The sequence below is a fragment of the Chiloscyllium plagiosum genome, unplaced genomic scaffold (genome assembly GCF_037043375.1).
Source record: "Chiloscyllium plagiosum isolate Xiang-an unplaced genomic scaffold, Cpla_swu_hap1 HiC_scaffold_37, whole genome shotgun sequence".
Taxonomy (NCBI): domain Eukaryota; kingdom Metazoa; phylum Chordata; class Chondrichthyes; order Orectolobiformes; family Hemiscylliidae; genus Chiloscyllium; species Chiloscyllium plagiosum.
The window spans coordinates 4,028,936-4,047,060 of NW_028270175.1; the positions used below are offsets into that span (position 1 = coordinate 4,028,936).

General features: G+C 40.5%; 1 protein-coding gene across 8 annotated transcripts in view; it reads right to left on the reverse strand.

The window, feature by feature from the left end:
* Window positions 1-18,125, reverse strand: part of mib2 (MIB E3 ubiquitin protein ligase 2) — a 213,711-nt gene that overhangs the window by 28,398 nt on the left and 167,188 nt on the right. For all 8 annotated transcript variants that reach the window (XM_087980239.1, XM_043676268.2, XM_043676266.2 and 5 more), the window contains 4 exons: window positions 14,579-14,712; window positions 12,465-12,613; window positions 5,670-5,826; window positions 2,267-2,421 (listed from right to left, as the gene is read on the reverse strand). In XM_087980239.1, the coding sequence (XP_087836365.1) occupies window positions 2,267-2,421; window positions 5,670-5,826; window positions 12,465-12,613; window positions 14,579-14,712 (595 nt within the window). The remainder of the gene's footprint in view (window positions 1-2,266; window positions 2,422-5,669; window positions 5,827-12,464; window positions 12,614-14,578; window positions 14,713-18,125) is intronic.

Here is an 18,125-nt window from a genome sequence, read left to right on the forward strand (position 1 = left end):
CAGCAATGCATTTCCAAGTCAGAATGGTGAGTGGCTTGAGGGGAACTTGCATGGGATGACGTTCCTACATATCTGCTGCCTTTGTCCTTCTCAGTGGAAATGGTTGTAGGTTTGGAAGGTGCTGTCTGAGAATCGTCGAATTTTTTGCATCTTGCACAATGTATAGCATGCTGTTACTGAGCATCTGTGGTGGACAGAGTGGATGTGGTGCCAACACTTCCATAGTTGTAGACTCCTAGTTCAAATCAAATGTCAGTAGTTACTTTAACATTGAAGCCTTTCTCCCCTCAACTTTCACTATCCCAGAAGTTCATCTCATTGTTAGTGGAGTCCTTCAACTGACAGTTTTAAAACTCGTTTATCCAATATCCCAAATTTCAGCTGAATTCTGATGGATAGAGATAGTCCTTGCTTCAAAGCCAGATTGTTCTAAAACTAAACTGTTGCTCAAGACCAGAGCCAACCCTCAGTCTAAACTCACTTATATTTAACTTCTTGGGTGACCCTTTGCTGTCTCTCAGCCAAATCACTGAGTCATTGATCAGTTATTGGAAGGCAGGTGCTTTATTAAAAATGGTCTCCAATTGAAACTTACTTTTTAAAAGTGTCAATCACGATAGAACATGGGTAATTTCCCCAAAACCACATGGTCCAAACAACAAATTAGGGTAATGACTAGTTAATCTTTTCAGAGGTACTAATCCCGGAATCCATGTTAGCCAGGGCACAGGAGCAAGGTACATGTATGGAACAAGCTGCCAGAGGAAGTGGTGGAGGCTGGTACAATTGCAACATTTAAGAGGCATTTGGATGGGTATATGAATAGGAAGGGTTTGGAGGGATATGGGCCGGGTGCTGGCAGGTGGGACTAGATTGGGTTGGGATATCTGGTCGACATGGACAGGTTGAACCGAAGGGTCTGTTTCCATGCTCTACATCACTATGACTCTATGACTCTTAATGCCACTTCTGTGAAATAATTTTTGTTAAAAATCACAAATCTTTGATTAAAATATACATTTTACGATTTGCTTAGGTTTTCCTCATGTGAAAGAGAGAATGGCAGTTTCCACCGATTGTCAATAAAAGGCAGAATAAATTCTAATAGGAAGGTGTGAGTAGTTACACTTTGAAGGCAAATTCTAATACTGACAACTGAAGCTAATAACAGAATGAAGGATAAGAATATCCAAAAACTGTAGTCCGGACCACAGATATCATTATGAATATCAAAAAAACTGCAGTAGCTTATGCCATATGAATACAGTACAACAATTTTCAAAATAATTTTCACATTTTTGCACAAAATAACTTTCAATATTGTCTAAGTTTAAAAGATTGAATCATGACGAGATCAGTGACATAACATTTTAAAATAGCACCTTTTGGCATGATGTGGCTGAAAGGTGCATGGAGGTACCTGCCAGTAAAGGGAGCACATGGCATGTTGGCCTTCATAGCGAGAGGATTGGAGTACTGTACAGGTATGTCTTGCTGCATGCCCTCAGTGAGACTACACCTGAAGTACCGTAGTATCCTTATGGGAGGAAGAATATTCTGGCTATGGAGGGAGTGCAACAAAGTATGGCAGACTGATTCCTCGAAGGGCAGGACTGATGGTCTATGCTCTATGTATGAAGAGAGACTGGATTGGTCAGGATATATTCACTGGAGTTTAAAAGAATGTCCGGGATCTCATAAACATAAAAAAATTCTAACAGGAACAGACAAGGTAAACAACGGAAGGATGGTCTGGGGAGACCAGAACCAAGAGTCGCAATCTAAGGATGTGGCATAGTTCCATCAGGACAGAGATGAAGACAAGTTTCCCCACTTAAGAATGGAGAGTCTATGGCAGAAAATGCCACAGAATGCAGTTGAGGCTAATACATTAAGAGGTTTTTTGAGGAGGAGGTAGATGTAGTTCTTAGAGCTAAAGGGATCAAAGGATATGGCAAGAAAGCAGGAGCAGGGGACTGAGGTGGATGATTAACCACGATCATAGCCAATGGTGGGGCAGTCCCGAAGGCCTGAATGGCCTATTCTGACTCCTATTTTCTACGTTTCTATGCAACAAAAACTTAAAGCCTAAAACTCAATTAACATTTGCAACTATTGCATTTTGAGAATAAAATGAATTCTATCTGGATTGCACATGTTCTATGAAAGGTTTTAGGATTAGTGCTGTCAAATTCCCTGCACTATATATTGCAGGTTTTTTAGCAAAATCAGTTTGCAATAAATCAGTTATTCTGCGAGTTCTTACAGTTTATTGCCTTTCAAGGCTGCATGGTGAAGCAAGTTGAAGCCACGATTATTTTGCTGAGTGAAGTCAATGTTTGTCACTTCTGTCAGGATTTCAATGACATCTCTGTAGTCTTTTGCAATTCCATCATGTAAAGGCGTATCTCCATATGAATCCTGGAAAGAGCAATAAAAATGTCAAGAATAGGTTCACTAAATTTGCATATGAAGTTGTTTGAAAGAATGCGATTTTTTTTTAGAAGATTTGTAGCTCAGGTTGAGGTTCAGGCTGTAAGTTTGCTCACTGAGCTGGTAGGTTTGTTCTCAGACGTTCTGTCACCATGCTAGGTAACATCATCAGTGAGCCTCTGGTGAAGTGCTGGTGTCCTGTCCCACTTTCTATTTGCGTGTCTTGGTCTGTTACGATGGGTGATATACTTTCCAGTTCTTTCTCAGAGGTTGGTAAATGGGGTCCAAATTGATGTGTTTGATGGAGTTCTGGTTTGAATGCCGGCCTCTCGGAATTCCCGTGTGTTTCTTTGTTTAGCCCGTCCTTGGATAGATATGTTGTCCCAGTTAAAGTGGGGTCCTTCTTCGTCTGTATGTAAGAACACTAGTGATAGTTGGTCGTGTCCTTTGGTGACTAGTTGGTGCTCATGTATCCTGGTGGCTAGTTTCCTGCCAGTCTGTCCAATGTAGTGTTTGTTGCAGTCCTGGCAGGGTATTTTATATATGATGTTTGTTTTGCCGGAAATGATATCACCCATAGTAACAGACCAAAACACACAAATAGAAAGTGGGACAGAACACCAACGTTTCACTGGAGGCTGACTGATGATGTTACCTAACATGGTGACAAAACGGAGAACAAACCTACCAACTCAGCGAGCAAACTTACAACCTGATTCAAAGAATGTCAATGGCTAGCCTTTTGCACTCTCTTAATAGGAATTGTGTGTTGATATTACACAATCTTGCTAGTCACAGGCCAATGTTTCCATAATTATTCATACATTTGTCAGGAATACATAGATGGAACACTTGATGTACATTGTAAACTAAAAAACTAACGAAGTGGAGGTGCCGGTGTTGGACTGAGTTGACAAAGTCAGAAGTCACACATCACCAACAGGTTTATAGGCCAACAGGTGTATTTGAAATCACAAGCTTTCGGAGTGCTGCCCCTTCATCAAGTAAAGTCAGTTTTAAAAATGAACATGTGAACAGTTTTACATTTTTAATTGTATTGATATGAACATCTAAGGCACTTTAGCCCAGATAGAGCCTTTCAGTAATGGAAGCTTGTTGATTAATTGATCGATTAATGTTTGAAACATAATGAAAAGAATGGGGATTGTATTGAAAAACTATTCAATATGGCTGATGGTTTTTTTCAAATGGTTTTTTTCCCTCCATGTTTTCACTTTCTGCATTGACCAAAGCTCTACTACAATCATATATAAATACTCAACAACTGCGCTTCTGCAACCTTCTGCAGTAGTGAACTCCAAAGATTCACCACCCTGAGTAAAAAAAGTTTCTCCACATCTTGGTTCAATGTGGCTTCACCCTGATTTTGAAATTTTGTCCCTTGTTTGTAGAATCCCGAACCAAAAGTATCATCTTACCTGCACATGTCCTGCATTTTCATTTAAATATCTTGTAGGTTTTAATGACATGAGTCCTCATTCTTTGAAAGTCAAGAGCATACAGGCTGCTTCCCCAAACTATCGTCACAGGACAGTCCTGTCATCCAGGGAATACATCTGGTCAACATTCGTTTCAGTCTCTCTATGGCAGTAATATTCTTCCAAAAGTAAGGGGTCCAAAACTTCACACAGAGTGATGTAATCACGACTCAGTACAATTGAGGAGAGACTTCACTACTCCTGTATTCAAGTGCTCTTGCAATAAAGACCAATATATTGTTAAGCCTTCTTAATTGCTTGCCATGCCTCATACTAACCTTCAGCATCTTATTAACAAGGTCTCCCAAGTCCCTCTGCATATCAACACTTTCTAATCTCTCAATACTGCACATACGTTCCTCCTCACAAAGCAGTTAACAACACATTGTTTCAATTTATATTTCATCTGTCATCGACTCTCAAAGTCCATCCAATCCTCTAGTAGCTGCCTTGTATCTTCCTCATAGCACACACTCCTATCTAGCTTTGGGTCATCTGCAAACTCAAATATTACATTTTGTCACCATGTATATAGTAATAGCTGGTGCCCCAAGTACTGATCCTTGTTGTATCCTATTAATCACAGCGTGCCAATGTGAGAACTACACATTTATTCCAACTCTGTCTAATTAGTCAATCCTTAATCCATGGCAGTCCATTACTTCCATGCTTTCAACCTCCTGTGGGAGACTTTATCAAAGGCCTTCTGAACAGGCAAGTGTGCCACATCTATAGATCTCCTTTTATCAATTCTGTTAATTACAGCCTCAAAAAAAGTTTGATCACATTTGTTAAACACGATTTCCCATTCAAAAATCCATGCTGACAATGCTCAATCAGATCATTATGATCCATGTGTCTGTTTATCACATCGTTCTTAATAGGTGAGTATTTCCCCGACTATTAACATGAGGCTAACAGGTCTGTAGTTCCCTGTTTTCTCTCTCCATCCCTTCTTCAATGAGTGACATCTGCTACCATCCAGCTCACAGGAACCACTGCATAACTCTAGAATTTCACAAGATGATCACCATCCCATCCACTATCCCCAGGGTTACCTCGTTCACTGCTTTGGGATGCAAAATATCAGATCCTAGGAATTTATCAACTTCAATCCCACTAACTGATGCAACCCACAATCTCCTTATTAATACCAATTTCCTTCAATCCCTCATTCTCCATTGTTCCTTGATCAATAGTTTTTTTTTAGCTAAACTTGTTATCTGCAAATATAGGCATATTTTTCAAATGATTACCTTAATTGGAGTAGGAAAACTGAACTTATTTTACAGCACTTAACTGTCAATCATTAATATTCCTTTGGGGAGGAAGCGTGCCATCCTTGCCTGGATTGGCCGAAATGTGACTCCAGATGCATACCACATGCTCTCTAAAATGACCTAGAAGCCAATTAGATTCCCTACAGTATGGAAACTCAAGGCCAATTAGGGATGGGCAACAAATGCTGGCCTTATCAGCAATGCCACTGTCCCATGAAAGGGTTTAAATGTTTCAGTTACCAACATGGGCTGGATACCATTTCTCACTGGTTGTTTTTAATGATGATACTTTATCATATAATTGTCATTACTCTTTGGACTTTTCCCCACTTTGCATGAACACACCTCCATATATTTGGCCGTCAAATAAGCAGACAATCCTATTTCTTGCACTCTCAGCTTTTCTTCTCCCTAGACAAACAGCATTAAGTGAAACTACTTGTGACTTTCAGCTCACCTGCAGATTAACACTGCAATTATGCTCGCAAAGTGCACGCACAACTTCCGTGAAGCCCTTGTTTACTGCAATGTGCAGAGCAGAACATGTTGAAGCATTGAGCAGATTAACATTTGCACCTTTGCTTAGAAGCAGTCTCACCACCTCAGGCTGGTTTCTAAATAAAAAAAAGCAAAAGTTAGTGGCAGACATTGACCTGGTCACCCAGTTATTTCTACACATATTAATAGGAAGCAAGCTTGAAGGAGCTCCTTCGCAGTCCAATTGAGCACACCATGATTTTTAAAAATTATTCATAACTTTACAGTTAGTAGAAACAAAAAGGTTATCTTACTAGCTGCTAACTGGCACTGCATATGGACTGGGAGCAGCGCACTGTGCACTTGTAAGCAAACATAAACAGCACCCTGCTTTCCACAGCCAGGCAACATTTGAAAGGAGGTACTAATTTCCACTGGACGTAAAATATAATCTTAAATTAAATGGCCCAGGCTCACTACAACTTGCTGGTGACTGTAGCTTAAAATGAAATGGCTTTAATCAGGTAGTCACTCTTACGCCGAAGGTAAAAACATTTTCTTCACATCAAAGTTGTCAGAACCTTTGGAGGTAATCTCGTGAAAGCTGGGAATTTTATCAACAGCTCTGAACTCTTATTTCCTGGAGTTGAAAAATGAGGTTTTGAAACAAAGATGATATGATATCATCTTCATGTTACTGTGATTAAAAACACAAATAAAATTAATAATCAATTATTTACGAGTTTACCCCATGTTAATTGCACTTTGTGTACAGACTCAAAGGAAGTCAAGGAAGAGGTGTAGAGGATGCTGCTGACAATAACAACCACTACAAAATCTAATACAATAGTCATGATCATTTTTAGCAAATGTCACAGTTATGCACAGCCAGTTAGCAGCAGGTACATTTACACATATACATGCACTGGAGTGTACTAGCAGGTGGGAACACATGCTTAACATCTCTGCAACATTTTCTCCTCCAAAATAAAGGAGGGTTGGGGTTTGGCCCACAGTCCAAACATGGCAACTATACCAAACAAATACATCTAACTATTGTTAATGTGATAAGATACAGGTTTACAAAGCAAAACAAAGTTCAGAAGTAACTTTAAGACCTACTTACAGAAACTTTATTACAGTTTCTTAAATTAATTTCAACACTACTGTTCTAACAACTTTTAATAATTTGATACAGACATACAAATAACTGGAACTTTTAAAATTAGGCTTAATTTTGATTTAACAAGCTACAAAGTTCACAACATTCCTCTTTCATGTTAAAAAAAAAGCCATTGCAAAATTTAAACATAGCAGAATGGAGGAAATTTGGCACAACTAATCATTATTCATTTTACATTGTGTTATTAAGTTTAATCATTTGGAAATCCAACCTAAAATAAAAACAAAGTGCAACAGAAACGCAGCAAGCCTGGCAGTATCTGTGGAGAGAGGAACGGAGTTAATGGCTTGAATCAGATGACTCTTTGCAACATTAACTCCATTTCTCTCTGCTGATGCTGGCAGAACTGGGGAGTTTCTTTAACAATTTGTGGTTTCATTTCCAAACTTCAGCCTCCACACCATTTTGCTTTAGGTGGAAAACCTTGCCTTTTGCTTTGAAAATTACAGCAGGGAATAGAAAATAGAGAACAAACATTATTTCTTGTCACAAAGGAGCTGTTTATTTAAAAAAAAACTGCTTTGTAGCATTCACTTTTCACACAGGTATAAGCAGTAAAACGTCCTCCTGCGCTCTCCACCATCACTAATGGTAGCCTTTAGCCAACTCGATTCATTCCATGTGACATCAAGAAACTGCAGAAGGCACTGGACACTGCAAAGGTTAAGGGCCTTGACAATAGCCAGCAACAGTATAGAAACCTTGCGTACCAGAACTAGCTATGCTGTGCCCAGCCAAGTTGTTCCAATGTAGTCACAACACTGGCACCTACCTGATAACGTGGAAAATTGGCCAGGTATGTTCTGTCACAAAAGGCAGGTCAAATCCAACCCGGCCAATTACTGCTTTTTCAGTCTACTCTTGATAACAAGCACTGATATTGCTATCAGTGGCACTTGCTCAGCAATAGTTTGCTTATTAAAGGTGCAGTTTGGGTTGTCCAGGGTCACTTCGCTCCTGACCTCAATATGGCCAGGGAGGAAGTGGGGGGGGGGGGGGGGGGGGGGGGGAGGAGGAGGGGGAATAAAAAGGTACAACTTTGAAAAAAAGAGCTAGAACTCTAGAACTGAGGTAAGAATGGCTGCATTTGACCAAGTTTGACATCAAGGATCCCTAGAGAAACTGCAGTCAATGTGAATTGTAAAAACAAACTCTCCACTGGTTGGAGTCACATCTTGTCCAATGGAAGATTATTGTGGCTCACGGACAGCAGTTGTCAAAGCTCCAGGACATTGCTGCATGAGTCCCTCAGAGATTCTCTAACCATCTTCAGCTGATGCATCATAAGATCTAAAGTGGGGGATTTTTGCTGATGATTGCACAAGGTTCAGCATCATTTGCAACTCCTCAGGAAAAATGTTGTTAAATTCAAAGAGTTCAGAAAGGATTCACAAGGACATTGCTGGGATTGGAGGGTTGTGCTATAGGGAGAAGCTAAACAAGCTAGGATTTTATTTTCCTGGAGCGTTGGAGGCTGAGAGGTGACTTTTTGCACAGAGAGTGATATGTATATAGAATTACAATGTTTAAAATGCATCTGAATGGGTACATAAATAGGAAGGGTTTAGAGGGGTATGGGCCAAATGCTGGCAAAAGGACTAGGTCAGATTAGGATGTCTGGTCAGCATGGAAGAATTAGACCGAAGGGTCTGTTTCCTGTATGACTCTATGGCTGATCCTCTATCGCAACACCTTTTGGCTGCTCACACTCCCTACCCCTTGAGACCTAGAAATCTACTTCTTTCTTAAAAATATTCAGTGTGCTGGCCTCCACAACATAACATGGGTGAAAATTCCATAGGCTGACCAACCTGTGAGTGAAAAAAATTCTCTTACCTCAGTCCTAAATAGTCTACCCCATATCATCACATTGTGAACCCTTGCTCTCCTAGAGTACACCAGCGAGGGGAAACATCATCCATTCTGTACAGTCCTGTCAGAGCTTCTAAATTTCAATGGGTTCTCTTGTAGTTCTTCCAGACTCTAGTGAACGTGGGACAATTGACCCAATCTCTCCTCATACAATAACCTCTGCCATCCTAGCAAATCAGTCTAATGATCCTTCACTGCATTGCTTATCCTCTTAGGTAAGGCGACCAAAACTGCAAACAATACTGCTCACTCAGGAAAAGGAGAATATTGTAGAGTAGAGGAATGAGGTACGAGATTTTAGACTAGAAAGGATCGAGGTTAGTTACGAACAGGTGTTATCAATTCTAGAAGGAGTGAAAGTAGACAAGTCCCCTAGGCCGGATGGGATTTATCCGAGGATTCTCTGGGAAGCTAGGGAGGAGATAGCAGAGCCTTTAGCTTTGATATTTGAGTCGTCATTGTCTCCAGGTTTAGTACCAGAGGACTGGAGGATTGCAAATGTTGTGCCCTTGTTCAAGAAGGGCAGTAGAGATGACCCAGGTAATTATAGACCAGTGAGCCTTACTTCTGTTGTAGGAAAGGTTTTGGAAAAGGATTATAAGAGATAAGATTTATAATCATCTAGCAAGCAACAATTTGATCTCAGATAGTCAACATGGTTTCGTCAAGGGCAGGTCGTGTCTCACAAACCTCATTAAGTTTTTGAGAAGGTGACCAAGCATGTAGATGAGGGTAGGGCAGTTGACGTGGTATACATGGACTTCAGTAAAGCCTTTGATAAGGCTGTTGGAGAAAATGCAGAGGCATAGAATTGAGGGTAATTTAGTAGATTGGATTAGAAACTGGCTTTCTGAAAGAAGGCAGCGAGTGGTGGTTGATGGAAAATATTCAGCCTGGAGTCCAGTTACTAATGGTGTGCCACAAGGATCTGTTTTGGATCACTGCTGTTTGTCATTTTTATAAATGCCTTAGACACAGGCATAGGTGGATGGATTAGTAAATTTGCAGACGACACTAAAGTCGGTGGAGTAGCGGACAGTTTGGAAGAATGTTACAGGTTGCAGGGGCACTTGGATAAACTGTAGAATTGGGTGGAGAGGTGGCAAATGGAGTTCAATGCAGCTATATGTGAGATGATGCACTTTGGGAAGAATAACAGGAAGGCAGAGTACTGGGTCAATGGAAAGATTCTTAGTAGTGTGGATGCACAGAGGGATCTTGGAGTTCATGTACATAGATTCCTGAAAGTTGCCCACCCAGGTTGATAGTGCTGTTAAGGCGGCATATGGTGTGTTAGGTTTCATTCGTAGAGAGATTGCGTTCTGGAGCTGCAATATCATGCTGCAACTATACAAAATGCTAGTGAGGCCACACTTGGAACATTGTGTACAGTTCTGGTCATCATATTTCGGGAAGGATGTAGAAGCATTGGAAAAGGTGCAGAGGAAAGTTGTCAGGATGTTGCCTGGTCTGGAGTGTAGGTCTTATGAGGAAAGACTGAGAGACTTGAACCTGTTCTCATTGGCAAGGCGGCAGCTAAGAGGGTATTTGACAGAGACATACAAGATGATCAGAGGATTAGATAGGAAAAAGACTTTCACTGTCCACCCTAAGATGATGACGTCAGCTTGTACGAGGGGACATAACTACAAATTGAGGGGTGATAGATTTAAGACAGATGTCGAAGGCAGGTTCTTTACGCAGAGAGTGGTAAGGATGTGGAATGCCTTACCTGCTAATGTAGTCAACTCAGCCACATTAGGGAGATTTAAACAATCCTTAGATAAGCATGTGGATAATGATGGGATAGTGTAGGGGGGGACGAACTGAGAATAGTTCATAGGTCAGCCGATCGTTCTCTGTTCTAATACTCCAGGTGTGACCTCACTCAACCTGGTACAGCAACAGCAAGAACTTGGTACAGCAACAGCAAGATATCATTGCTCCTGTACCCAAATCCTCTTGAAATAAAGGCCAACAGACCATTTGACTTCGTACTCTCACTGAACCTGCATGTTTGCTTCCTGACTGGTGTACAAGGACACCCAGGTCCCTTTGTACATTAACCTTTCCCGATCTTTATCATTTATAATAATAATTTGCCATTCTGATTTTCTTGTACATATTGTACCGCATCCATCATTCAAATGATTTAACTTGCCTTGAAGCCTTTTTACTTACACCTCACCACACACAATTCTTCCAAGTTCTATTTCACCAGTGAACTTGGAAATATTACATTTGATTCCCTCATCCATATCACGGAGATAGACTGTGATTGTTAGGGCTCAAGTATTGATTCCTATAGTACCATGCTCATCATTGCCTTTCCAAAAAAGATTCATTTATTCCTTCTGTTTTCTGACTGCTAACCAATTCTCAACCCATTACCACCAATCCCATATGCTTTAATATTGCACACTAACTTTTTATGTTGGATTTTGAAAGCGTTATGAAAATCCAAATGTACTACAGCCACTGGTTCCTTCACATCTATTCTAATACTTATACTCTCAAAAAACACTAGATTGCCAAATGTGATTTCTCTTTCAAAATCCATGTTGATTTTGTTGAATCCTGTTGAGATTTTGTAAGAGCTATGTTACTGTATCCTTTATATTAGACTTTAGCATTTTATTTACTACCAATATTAGGCTAACTCTGTTAATGTTCAGTCGAATATCATTTCTGCCCATTTGCCTGGATGAGTGTAGCTCCAACTATACACCATCCAGAACAGAACAGCTGCTTAAATGGCACCCCATTCATCACCTTCGAAGGGCCAAATGGCTTACTGCTGCCCGTTTCAATATTTACTTCCTACAACATTGACAAAGAGAAGCAACCATTTGTAACTTCGACATGATGTATGCCATTAACTCCCTGCAGCACCAAAGACAGCACTTTCTAAACCTGTGACTTCTCCCATCGCGGGAAAGGACAAAGACAGTAGATGCACAGGAACACAGTCACCAGCAAGTTGCCCTTCAAGCAGATTACCATCCTGACTTGCAACTGTTATATCAGTGTCAGTGGGTGAAAATCCTGAACACTGTGGTGCACTAACCAATTGACTGTGTGGTTCAAGAGGCAGCTCACCACCAGCTTTTCAACAGCAATTAGGTTTGGGCAATGAATGCTGGCTCAGCCAGCACTGTCCATATCTCAGAAACAAACAAAAGATACTTTCAAAAAAGTGAGAACAATAATTCTGGAGGATAATAACAATCTTGGGAATTACTGATAGATATTTTAAAATTTGATTTTGCTGTTCATTTCAATGGCGCTGTGTTTGCCAAACCCTCAAGTTTCAAAATGTACAATTTGTACATCTTTAAAATATAAAGTACTCTCTCAATGAGCATGTGTTAGGTAACTAAAACATCATGCTCATTGTTTCATACAGGTTGGAAAACAAGTTAGCAGCATGAGACAATACAGCGAGTTTGCCAATGCCTCGTCACACAGTAAATTAGGGTGCGGACGTACACTAACTGTCCATAGAGCGAGATCTGGTTACCTTTCCATACGGCATGGCAGGGTGTGGGTAGGCTGGTCAATTCATCACAATGAAAAACCCATCGGCAACTTATAACTGGCATGCTTTACTAATTTAAGGCTCATAGAAAGGGATAGGGGATGCAATATAATTTTACAAAATGAGATCCCAGCTTGGTTACACATGCATTAAAACATTCACAAAAAGACCAGCCTTCATACCCAAACGATGCATAATGCAGTGCTGTGTCACCATCCTCATCATGAATCTCCAGCTTAGCATTTGCCTGCAGAAGAATTTTCACCACCTCGAGGTGCCCCTGATGAGCAGCCACCTGCAGTGCCGTCTTGCCCTGATTCTTAATGTCAACCTGCACAAGAAAATATTTGAATGACTTGTCAGTGAATGTTTCATAAGCAGCTTTTTCTGCAGCATCACTCTCTTGTATAAAATATGAATGAAATTATGAGGGGCATAGATAGGGTGAAAACAGCAAGGAACTTCTCCCCATGTTGGAGGGATCAATGACCAGGGGGCATAGTAATGGGCAGGAGGTTTACAGGAGATGAGAGGAAATGTCATTTCACTCAGAGGATGTTGGGAATCAGGAACTCACTGCCAGTAAGGGTGGTCAAGGCAGAAACCTTGAAGTATTTAGATGTACACTTGCGATGCCAAGGCATATAAGGCTATGGACCAAATGCTGGAAAATGGTTTTTGAATAATCATTTGGTTGTTTTTGATCGATACAAACCCAATGGGCCAAAGGGTCTTTTCTGTGTTATAGATCACGATGACTCTCTCAGCCAGGAACCCAGTCAATAAAATCCAAACTTTCACATAAGTGACAGGTGGGTCACAAAAATTCCTTTGATTTGCAAAAAGTATAGCAGGGTGCAAGTTATAAGGTTGCTCATATAAAAGAACAACAGAAAGGAATGCCAATCAACTTTTGGCTCTTCAAGCAGCATTGTTATGTTTAAAATGGTTCCGGACTTATGTTCCAGGCTGCACAATTCAATATGGGAATGTATTTCCTGTTTTGTTACACTTAATCTTTTATTTGCTATTTCTTTCAATAACTGTAGTGATTTTATTATGTAGGAGCATCTTTGGGCACTGCAAAAATGCCAGCAACTAAATATTTCCCATTTTCTTTGTTATGATAGTGGCCTTCATAAAAATTGCAATAGAGAAAGTCATAAGCTACAATAAATAAATTCTGCAATGGTTTAACAATACTGCTACCAGTCCCATTCTGTGCAGCCATTCAAAAATCAAAACTATGCAATGCATATCCTACTTAAATATGGCAATGTATCAAATCAGACAGTTCACCTGTTAATGTCAAATTAATTTAGTAAACAAGTGATTAGATGACAATATCAAACAGTTCCAGTTAACAGGTAAACAGGTGTTTGTTCTGACTGATTCAGGCTCTTGTGGTGCAGTGGGAGCGTCCCTACCTCTAAGCCAGGTGGTCAGAGTTCAAGTACTGATCCCATGGTATCTCACTTGTCACTGCCTTCAACTCTTTCTTTATACTTCCTGTCTGCTCTCCAATTCCCAGCCTGTGCCACAATATTACTACCAATCCCATGTGTTTTGATTTTTAGCAACAACGGTTTCAAGTGGCACTCCGGCAAAAAAAAGCTTTCTGAAAATACAAATATATCACATCCACAGGTGTCATGCTACCACACAACAATTGTAACTGACTTCGGAATTTTCCACACTCGTCATGTTCAGCTAAAACTCTAATTCTGGGTTTTTTCCTTTCCTCCATTTTAAACAACGTGGTTCTGGTTGCCACCCTCCAGAATCCAAAACCACCACCAACACATCCACTATTTCCGATGGTCAGTTCAGGAACACATTTTTCATTTCAGTTCAGAAGATACCAGTGTTAGGTTCAGAAGACAGTTCTGCTTTGTCTCCTAGAAACATTCAGGGACCATTTACCTTGGCAGAAGGGCTTAATTTGTGGAACTTTCAAAACTAGAAAAGTTTGATTAGAATTGGGCAGGTTGTTAGAATCAAAAAAGTTAGCCTCTCAGATTTGTGAAAGAAAATCACATCAGTACTTGTATCCATTTTATTACTCCATATATTTTGTAGTTTCCTCAAAAATCTACAATTCCAGATCAAAAACATGAAACAAACCCTTTGTCAGTCAGGAAACTTTGGGGTTAAACTGTTACTATACCAATGGTCCTGTAATGTCCTGTGAGTAATTTCTCACTCAACTCCCCACAGATACACAAAAATGTGGTTTACCACAAAATAAACTGTGCGATGAATTTAGAGGAATTTTCAAGTAAGCAGGCTCACTTGCCTTCTCTGGATATTTCTGAACCAAATCTCGGACCTTTGCAGCATTGCCATGAGCAGCCTCGATCACTATCCGTCCAGGATTATTCTGATCTGTCGACTGTGACAGCAATTTTTCGAGGACAGAGATAACAGAACCTACAGTACATGAACAGAAAGATAATTCTTAATACTTGTGGCTAAAATTATTTGAACTAAACCAGTACAGAGGAACCTTATTTATTTGAAAGACACGGGCGAGGAGTATTTCGTTCAGTTAATCGAATTCAGGATAATTGAATGCTGGATAACAGTTTAGCCAAGCATCAAGACCTTGTAATTTTGCTGGATAACCCGATATTCGGATAATTGAATGCTGGATAATCGAATGCTGGATAATCAAGATTCCTCTGTTCACTGCAAAATTTGGCATAAAATATGTTAAGAATTGATGCAAGATTTTAAAATTTTGCTTTTAAAAAATACAATGCAGATTCTTCTAGTCTTCAATTCCTTCCTATTATTTTTTCTCCTTGTCACAGAGGAAGGGTGCAAGCAGAGATCATTGGGCATTTTCCAATATTCACTAATGCTGCTTTCAACCAAAGACTAGATGGGAATCTCATAGTTAAGTCAAATGATTCCTCATGGAATATCTGTGAATTGCACACTTCGAGTAGGGGTTAAGGAGGAAACTCTGATCATTTCACTTCTCTCTAAGGTTACTTCCAACATCTAATGTCAGCTACTACAGCATGGACCTTGGAACATCACCACCTGCACCTGCACCTGCTCAGGCCCATCAGCAGCTTGCATTTCTTTCAAGAAAAAAAAAGCACAGATTTTGTTTCAAGGTGAAATTCATCAGGGTTGGACAATAGAACACTTGTCAATTCTGTCAGCAGACATCAACATCAAAATACCCATACGGAGGGGAAGGAGTATCTCCCATACCCCAGGGAGAAGTGATTTCTACACAAGATTAGGTTACAGAAGCTTGGGTTGCTCTCCTTGGAGGTACGCAAGATAGGTTTAGATAAAACAGACTATCACAAGAAAGACTTTCCATTAACTGATGCCACAAAAACAGATTTGAGATTTTTGCTTACTGTGCAATGACCTGGAAAATCACTGCTTTTGAGAGTGGTGGAACTAAAGATGATCAATGATTTTAAAAAGGTAACTGGGTAAGCACTTATGGGAAATGAATTTACAGTGCTACAGGGCCTGATTGGATTGTTTGATGGCCCAAACAGCCTCCTCCTGCGCAGTAAGAGAATGGGTCATGCAATAGAACAAAAATTATGGACTTCCAATCTCACATTTCTTCACTTTGTCCTTGGCTCCCACACAAATATTTGATGAACTCATGCTTCAATCTGCTGCTGATAAATGTTCTATTTCACTTACTACGCAAGTGAATTTTGTATATTTGAAATGCATTCAACTTGGAGGAACAGAAATGTTGCGAGTACGTCAAAATTATTTTTTGATTTACAATGCAGAAGACTGAGGCTACTGAAAGCACATATTTGGTCATGAAATATGAGAAAAATGTCATTGCTTTGGTTTCTGACTGACCTGTAGGAATTATGGAATTATCTAAAAGCTGAGAGAGAAATTCTAGAAATAAAACAAAGCTAATCAGAACCGGAGGGGTGGGGAATAGACAGTTCAAGAACTTATTGTAACATCTCCCCATCACACCTTCTCATTATGTGGAGGTGCTAGTGTTAGACTGAGGTGGAAAGGTCAGAAGTCACACGATACCAGGTTATAGTCTAAATTAAAAGCTTTCGGAACGCTGCTCCTTTCAAATAAACCTGTTGGATTTTAACCTGGTGTCCGACCTCGACATTCCTCATTGCCCATCATTAACATCCTTTTGTTATAAAACAGCAACATCCTCCAAATCACTCTAAACAATGCTCAGTGACATTTGCCGGTTTATTAAAAAAGGCTTGATTTTAATGTGTGTTGTTCCAACGTATTTGCACTATAAGTGACCAGAAGAAAATATACCTCTGTGTTTTGTGGCTGTATGGCTAATAGAGTCAGAGATGTACAGCACGGAAACAGACCCTTCGGTCGAACTTGTCCGTGCCATCCAGATATCCTAACACAATCTAGTCCCATTTGCCAGCATCTGGCCCATTTCCCTCCAAACCTTTCCTACTCATATACCCATCCAGATGCCTTTTAAATGTTGTAATTGCACTAACCTCCACCACTTCCTCTGGCAGCTCATTCGACACCCGTACCACCCACGGTGAAAAAGTTGCCCCTTAGGTCTCTTTTATTTCTTTCCCTTCTCACCCTAAACCTAGGCTCTCTAGTCCTGGACTCCCCGACTCCAGGGAAAAGACCTTGTCTATTTATCCTATCCATGCCCCTCATAATTTTGTAAACCTCTATAAGGTTATCCCTTCAGTCTCCGACACTACAGGGAAAACAGCCCCAGCCTATTCAACCTCCCCTTATAGCTCACATCCTCCAAACCTGGCAACATCCTTGGAAATCTTTTCTGAACCTTTTCAAGTTTCACAACATCTTTTCGATAGGAAGGAGACCAGAATTGCACGCAATGTTCCAAAAGTGGCCTAACCAATGTCCTGTACAGCCGCAACACGACCTCCCAACTGCTGTATTCAATACTCTGACCAATAAAGGAAAGCATACCAAATGCCTTCTTCACGATCCTATCTACCTGCGACTCCACTTTCCAGGAGCTATGAACCTGCACTCCAAGGTCTCTTTGTTCAGCAACACTCCCTAGGACCTTGCCATTAAGTGTACAACTCCTGCTAAGATTTGCTTTCCCAAAATGCAGCACCTCACATTTATCTGAATTAAACTCTGTCTGCACTCCTCAGCCCACTGGCCCATCTGATCAAGATCCTGTTGTAATCTGAGGTAACCTTCTTCGCTGTCCACTACACCTCCAATTTTAGTGACATCTGCAAACTTATTAAATGTACCTCTTATGCTCACATCCTGATTATTTATGTAAATGATGAAAAGCTGTGGACCCAACACCGATCCTTGTGGCACTCCACTGGTCATAGGCCTCCAGTCTGAAAAACAATCCTCCTCCACCACCCTCTGTCTTCTACCTTTGAGCCAGTTCCTTATCCAAATGGCTAGTTCTCCCTGTGTTCCATGAGGTCTAGCCTTGCTAACTAGTTTCCCATGGGAACCTTGTTGTACGCCATTACTGAAGTCCATATAGAACACATCTACTGCTCTATTCTCATCAATCCTCTTTGTTACATCTTCAAAAAATGCAATCAAATTCATGAGATATAATTTCCCACGCTCAAAGCCATGGTGACTATCCCTAATCAGTCCGTGCCTTTCTAAATATATGTGCATCCTGTCCCTCAGGAGTCCCTCCAATAAGGTGCCCACCACCGAGATCAGGCTCACTGGTCTATAGTTACCTGGTTTGTCCTTACCATCTTTCTTAAACAGTGGCACCACGCTAGCCAATGTCCAGTCTTCTGGCACCTCACCTGTGACTATTGACGATACAAATATCTCAGCAAGGGGCCCAGCAATCACTTCCCTACCTT